General features: G+C 39.4%; 1 protein-coding gene across 3 annotated transcripts; it reads right to left on the reverse strand.

Annotated features, from left to right (window-relative positions):
- Nucleotides 1-641: 641 nt before the first annotated feature.
- SRSF3 (serine and arginine rich splicing factor 3) lies at nucleotides 642-6,820 on the reverse strand. 3 transcript variants are annotated; one of them, XM_044444041.1, is made up of 6 exons: nucleotides 6,719-6,820; nucleotides 5,384-5,591; nucleotides 4,611-4,745; nucleotides 2,551-2,589; nucleotides 1,799-1,885; nucleotides 642-1,545 (listed from the first exon to the last, which is right to left on the reverse strand). In XM_044444041.1, exons 2-6 carry the CDS (start codon nucleotides 5,587-5,589, stop codon nucleotides 1,518-1,520), a joined length of 495 nt encoding a protein of 164 aa, XP_044299976.1. In that variant the 5' UTR covers nucleotides 5,590-5,591; nucleotides 6,719-6,820; the 3' UTR covers nucleotides 642-1,517. The 3 variants fall into 3 exon arrangements, with proteins under 3 accessions (XP_044299976.1, XP_044299967.1, XP_044299985.1); XM_044444032.1 differs by lacking the exon at nucleotides 6,719-6,820 and adding an exon at nucleotides 6,275-6,446; XM_044444050.1 differs by lacking the exon at nucleotides 6,719-6,820 and adding an exon at nucleotides 5,965-6,247.
- Between the last annotated feature and the right edge of the window lie 221 nt (nucleotides 6,821-7,041).

Below are 7,041 nucleotides of genomic sequence, written 5' to 3' on the forward strand. Positions count from 1 at the left end.
GAAGATAAAATCCTGAACATTAGCCAACCATTTTTGGATGAACAAATACCATTTCCAATTCTAGATAAGGAAATTAAGCCAGATCTTTTCAAGTAGTATGGATTTAATCTAAATGCACAAGACCAGTCGATTTTGGGGAGTACATGACCAATGTACATTTTGGCATTCTGAGCACATGCCATGAATGACTTCTGATTTAGATTAACATTTCATGCAACATTTGTTCAATGCAGGGCATTTTAAAGCTTTGTGGACATGAGGAAGCTAAATTTTATTCTCAATTTTGAATCCCTGGATTGCAAGTTCACTTTTGGTATACATATTGAAGTATTTCATTAGTCAATGCAAAGGCTCATCTCATGCTAAGCCAAACATCACTATAACGTATTTAAATGTGCTCGAGTTCTAATATGGACCATTATCAATATAATTACCTTCAAATCAGATGTATTTCAAAAGGAGTTTTGTGTGACCATGTATGAATAATTTGGAACAGCCAATTAATCAGACATTAAACACACTGCTATTTGACTATGGCTTCTAGCTCTTCACAACTGCAGATTTGAGAAACTGTATACAAGTCTACCTGAATGTTATATTTTGCATGAAAGCATGTCAAGATACAAAAGTTAAATACTTAGAACGATTTGTAACCAAAACTTTAATCCAAGGATTTTCAAGAGTTTACAGTGACATGACAACTTATGCACAATAAAGACATACTGCATCTACAATGTACCCTTATGCATCCACGTTTACCCAACATATGGGTCCTTTTTTGGTCTGTTCAATAGTGAAACCTGATAAGCAGTCCATCTTTCAGCAATTTAAGTAGTGCTCTACTCAAAAGGTGCAGTACTTAATTTACCTTTCTTTACAACAGAGTGTAGTTCTGACTAAGCTGGTATTTCCATTAGTTTTATAATGGTCATAAGACCAGCACAGACTATTATAAATCAGAACCTGAACAATTTTAGAAAGAAGTCTACCTATACAGCTTTCACAGTCCCTTTGCTTGTTATTGGTTTTATTCTTTCCACTATTCTGACTAATCAAGCCTGCTAGTCTCACCGTGCATAGAAGGCCCATTAGGATTGTAGCAAACGCTCTTGATTAATAGTCCATGAGTGTTGAGAACTTCTTTTCACATTTAGATCCTGAGAAGCCAAAACGCAACCCAAAAGACTTAAGAACTTTTGCCACTGCATGGCTTTGAGGTTTTGTTTGGTAAGTCTATGCAAGGTAACTGGCTAATACAGAAGCAAATAAAAGTTATGCTTAAGGGTACACTGTAACGCAATGAGTTTATTACATTTCTTATGACCTGCTCAGAACCATATACAGATTCACAACTGTTACATTTGTCACCTGTTACAAGAGACAAGGAAACAAAATTTGACAGCTAAAACATCTTAAAAATGCACCAAGCTTATGAAGTCTTAACGAAAGCAATGTTCTGTACATACACCTTTCTTCAGAACTAATGTGACTTCCTGTACATTGCTCTTCCTGAAGTTCTATTTCCTGTCATTTGACCTGGAGCGGCTAGAGTAAAATATATATTAAAGATTATCAGTCAAACAATGCAAGTTGAATTCCCAATCCAATGTACTTCAGCAACATTATCTAACCTTTGTAATGCTTTCATATCTAAATAAATTTGTTGCATTTGCAATTTCAATTCAAACAATATTATATGTATTGTATTAAGAATTTAGCTTAAAGTGTGAATTTAAATTTGTCTAGCAAATACATTTTAGTTACCCTAGTATCTCAGTGCAGGGACTGCTTTTCTTACCTACGTGATCTGGAAAATGAACGGGAAGGCTTATGATTTCTCTCCCGTGATAGTGATCTCTCTCTCCTCCTATCTCTAGAAAGGGACCTGTAAGATAAATAATCAGAATTATAGGAATGCATATTAAAACTGAAGCGATTCTGGAATAAAGCAATTGTACCATTATATAGACGCATTTCAGAGACTTCAATCCTTGAATAATACAAGTATCTCTGACAATTAACTTGTAACTTTGAAATGTGTTCCCAATTAATAATTACAGCTAATGTGCAAACACATAACTGCTTTAGTTTCTATTAGAGTAATCCACAACCACTGTGGTTTCTATTTGAACAATAAAGCTTCAATGCATTAACATGTACTATGCTCTGAAATCATCTATGAACAAAGTCCATTTTACTTGGCACATTTTTATGAGAGCGTATAGTACAACACTGATACTGAATAATGATTTCAAATGCAACCTGGTAACTTCATTTTTCATAACACTCAAGGCCAGAATTTTTAAAGTTTTAAAGTGATTTTGGATTAGGCTGCACTTTGAAAAAGTGAAAAATAGGTTGGGTGTTACAGTTTAACATTTAAGTTATCCTTTGGACAACTTGAGCTACATTCAAATAATGCAATTTGGAATTTCAACTACTTCTCATCTGTATAATTTCTCTTTTATATTATTTCATCAACTTTCTGAAGCGAGGAAAGCATGCTATTCTACAGTAAATCCCTGATAAAATTCAGCACCAAAAATTTACCTGCTGCGGCTACGGGAGAAGCTTCTCCTTCGTGGAGATCTACAATCAAGAAGAGAAAAGTAAGTATTTTTATCAATTCAACACTACTGGGGTGAGGCAATTCCCAACTTGTCAAGTCACTGTTGGGCCCAGTGAATGCACCAAGATAAATGGCACCCATCGTCCAGCAAAATGGAAAGATACAGGCATTAAAGATCTTGGCGTGATCAGCATGTTTCCGATCATGAGCTTGCTTTAACTAACACCACATCATAGCAAACCTGTCCAATGCAGCACTTCCATCTCAACTAAATCCACTGCTTAGTACACTATACCAAAGTCCCACAAGTAGTTCCAAAATTCACATAAACCAGTATTTTGGAACCCATGCATGGTAGAATCCTTAAGACGACGTAAGGTACCAAGTGACAGACTAATGCACACAGTGACAATGGCATTAAATACCAATAAAACTGCATTACTTGTGAATGTAAATTTTAAACTGTCATAGTGTGTTTAGTCTAAAGAAACTTAGTTTGCCCAGTTTATCCCAAAAAATAATTGCTCAAGTCCTGAAACTGTTAGTAAAACAGTTTAAAGGTGAAAGGAGTTTGCAGATTTTGCAAGGAAGAACTAAGTTAGCAATTAAGGGTAGCTTGCCATCTCACATGCAAACATACTGCAGTTTAGTTACTTATATTAAATTTCCTTAACACCCTTAAAAGTTTTATTCAAGCAATATATGTATGTTACCACGAAATTATGCACAGCCAGCCTTTGATTGAGAAAAAATAATTACTTATAAGCCGCTTACTCCTTATTTTAACCAGCAGTAAACTGTATAAGCAGGAAAAACTTACTAGTTTTTGGTTTCAACAAGCTAGAAATGGTGAGGTGAGGCTGCCGGACTGACTGCCAAGAAGAATTTGCTGAAAAGGTTTTGCCAGATGTTGCGTTGTATTTAGTTGGTTGGCGAAGGGGGTGTTGTGGATTTTTCCTGCTTTTTTGTTAGCCGAAGGCTGCTGCTGTAGTTGTTGTGAAGACATTTGGTAAATAAACAGCTGAGCTGATTGGCCGGGAATGTGTGGGCGGTCGAGATGGCTGCTGCCGATTTGGTTAAGGTTGGAGAGAAGGCTGAGAGAAAACAGCATGCTCGGGAACCAAAGGGCGGTGCAACCTGACGACTGGCCATGCCTGGGTCATGTGAAACGACACCAGCCAAGCTGAATGGGGCGCGCTGGTCACATGACGCTGAAAGGGCTAGTTGACTGGCTAATGCAGACTCAGAGGGTGGTGAGAAGAGACATGATGGTGACTCTGTAACGGGTTCATTTTTATTAATAGATGGACCAAAAAGCATAAAAAAATGAAAAACAAGCCATCAGTACAACCATCTATTAGCTAACAAATACTCCTATTGTGTTCTACAGTGAAAGGGAATAGGTTTCACTCTATTTTATATGGACTTCATTCACCTGCAACAGGTTAAGATCAGCCTTGCAAAAATCAGGATTTAAGTACTAAAGTGAATATTTAACACCCAGCCAACTTTTCTGGGTCAGAGAATGCATCATCAAATGCAAGTCTGCTTTATTTTGAAATTTAGAATCACAGAACTCAACTGATTGAGTAATATTTCAATGGTTCTACTACTGTCAAATTTAGCTAAGTAACTTCATTGTAACTTTAGCATTCTTAAACAGTTGCCTGCCCGGCATTACTTGTGCTAAACTGGGAAAAAACCCCTTGAGTGAAAAAAGCCAAGCTGTTGTATGTAATGTTTACCAACAATGGAGTAAAGAAAAGCAAAAAACCATGTTGGAGTACTGAGAAGAAAAAGGAAGCAACTAGAAGATGAATAGACTTCAGAAGAAAAGATGATAATCCATGTTAGAGGGCACTATCAACTGGTATAGATACCTAAAGATAAAAGTCAGTATTCAACACCATTTATCCCTCTAACACATGCTTAATTACTTTAAAATTTGGTGATTTAATATTAACACAGTACACTTTTAAAATATTAAACCAAAACAATAATACTGCCAACATCACTATACAAGTTCTTTGATCCTACATACCTGCGGCGAGGAGGAGGACTTCTCCTGCGGTAGTCATCTCGAGGACGTCTACTCCATGAAGGAGGTGGACCACGGTTCCGACTACGTTTTTCACCATTGGACAGCTCCACCCTGACACGACACCCACAAAGTGTTCTGAGAGATAAGATTGTGATTGTTAATGCCAGTATCCAACCCAGACCAAACATTCCAACAATCTTTGGAAACCACCTCTGTATTTATGCATTGAAGATTACCAGTCATACAGCCTCATAATCCAATGTAATGGCTGTGCTTTGCTGAAACAGAACTTGAAAGGAAACCAAGTCTTGTCAGGTAGTAGCTAGCTCTTAAAAGGTTAAGAATGCTTCCTAGTTTTCATTTTTAAGGTTCCCTAAAAAGGTTTTTTCAACAGATGTCTCTGTAATATGATAGTTATTTGCTTACACACTGAACATTAGCCCTCTGAAAGATTACAGTAATTAAATGTTTTGAGACTAAATCAGAAGCTATGAAGCGATCATTTCATTTATAGCATGTAAAAAGTTGTTTTTAAAAGAAATCCTCCATATACAAAAAATTTTTGCATAGGTTTGGGATTCTAGTAGTATATGATTTACTTGCCCTTGTATGAAAGTCAGTTTCATTTCTCTGAGTACCTTCACACATGTAATGGAAACTATAGATGTAAATTCTTTTTGGCATTACTAGTACAGTCAGGTAGTGCAGAACTACTACAGTCCCTGATCAGAGTGTCCACACACAAGCTCAACCAGAATGTTAATGAACTTTACCTCCCATCTAGTTCTCTCACTGCATCAGCAGCATCACGTGGGTCTTCAAATTCAACAAAAGCAAAACCAGGGGGGTTTCTAGCAACCCATACACTACGCAGTGGTCCATAGTAGCCAAAAGCTCGTTCCAATTCAGTTTTGTTGCCATTGTTCCCAAGGTTACCTACATAAACCTTGCAGTCCAGTGGACAGGAATCACGATGCATCTCTGAAAAACATCCAAAAAAAGAAAATTGTCTTCTGCCCACAACTGGAAGTGTACCTATAAAACATACTATGAAAACAGTGAAAACTCTGAAAGTTCTTAAAAATTGTAACAACTCCGCAGTCCACAATTCAGATGCTGCAAACCCACTGTGGCTTACTAACTGCATGCTTAAGAACTATCTTTCGATGGTTCCGTCTGTGTACCGAGATCAATTATCTTCGATTTGGAACAAACCAAAACGAAAAGCCTCTGAGGGATGGCAACTATAGAAATTTTTCCTTTCAATGACTTTTAAGAGTTTAGGGTTTTTAAGACGAGGGCCATTGAGCTTCAAAGGGTGTTAATTTTCAGATACCCAAGGCAGAATTCTCACCATGCCGTCCGGAGTTGGGCCTCGGGTTCACCCACGAGGTACCTTAAGGCTTGTAAATACGCCAGTTGGCGATACGCCTTCACAGCCGTTCCCGCCCAAGTGTCCGTCGACCCTCACAGCTCCCCCTCCCTCGCCTCAAGTCTGGGCATACAACAACAGTGCCCAGTCCGCGCTTATTCCCTCTCATCCACGGGACCATCATCCCGGCAGCAGAAACCCTAACGTTACTACGACCATACAAAATGGCGGCGGCTCTTTGTCCGCTGTCTCAACCGCGAGGCCTTCCATCCCCACCCAGTTCCACCCTCACCGGCTTCCGGGCCAGGAGCGCGAAGGACTCTCGAGAACTAATACTACACGTTCTCCTTCGCCGCCTCCTTTCTTTCGCCCCTCAGCCACCTCAACTCGATCGGTAACTCCCGTTTTCCCGCCAAGACTCGATTCCGGCGTACTCCTCACTTCTTCGCACTGGACAAAATGGCGGATTGTACTAACACGCCCTGAGTTTATATACGTCCTGCCCACAATGGCACGTGATCAGGATTTCCACCAATTACAAATCTCTTCTCTGGTGATCGACATGCCTGTGCCCTTACCATTTTCCAAGCGCGCACCTCCGCCTAAATCCGCCGCTCATTTACTATCTTATTCACAAACGTCTGCTCCTATTATTCTGCAGGCGGGTCATACTCACCATAGCAACCACAGAACGGAGGCATAAAAGAATGTAGAGGCTCGGTAGGGCAGGTCGTACCTTAGGAAAACACTGGAAGAGGTCGGAGTTTTGACGGAAGTGTGCTGCTCACAGAATGTTCTTCTAACACCTAGAAGCCGGCGAGACTTCATTCCATCCGTGACAACACCCGTTCTATCTTCCGAGTTTACTAACTCCATCTGTAGCATGTAAAAATAACCCCAGATAATCTTGTTCCGTAACGGATCTTATATTCAAGGCTCGGTGCAACTTGAACCAGAACCCAGCGTACATGCGAAGGGGGGTGGGGGGGAGAAGAAGCTTTAAAGAGAAATGCCGTAGTTTTAGGTATCCTTACCAAGGAGTGCCCTTCCAAACCCTAA

The sequence above is a fragment of the Varanus komodoensis genome, unplaced genomic scaffold (assembly GCF_004798865.1).
Source record: "Varanus komodoensis strain SLA01 unplaced genomic scaffold, ASM479886v1 scaffold1, whole genome shotgun sequence".
Taxonomy (NCBI): domain Eukaryota; kingdom Metazoa; phylum Chordata; class Lepidosauria; order Squamata; family Varanidae; genus Varanus; species Varanus komodoensis.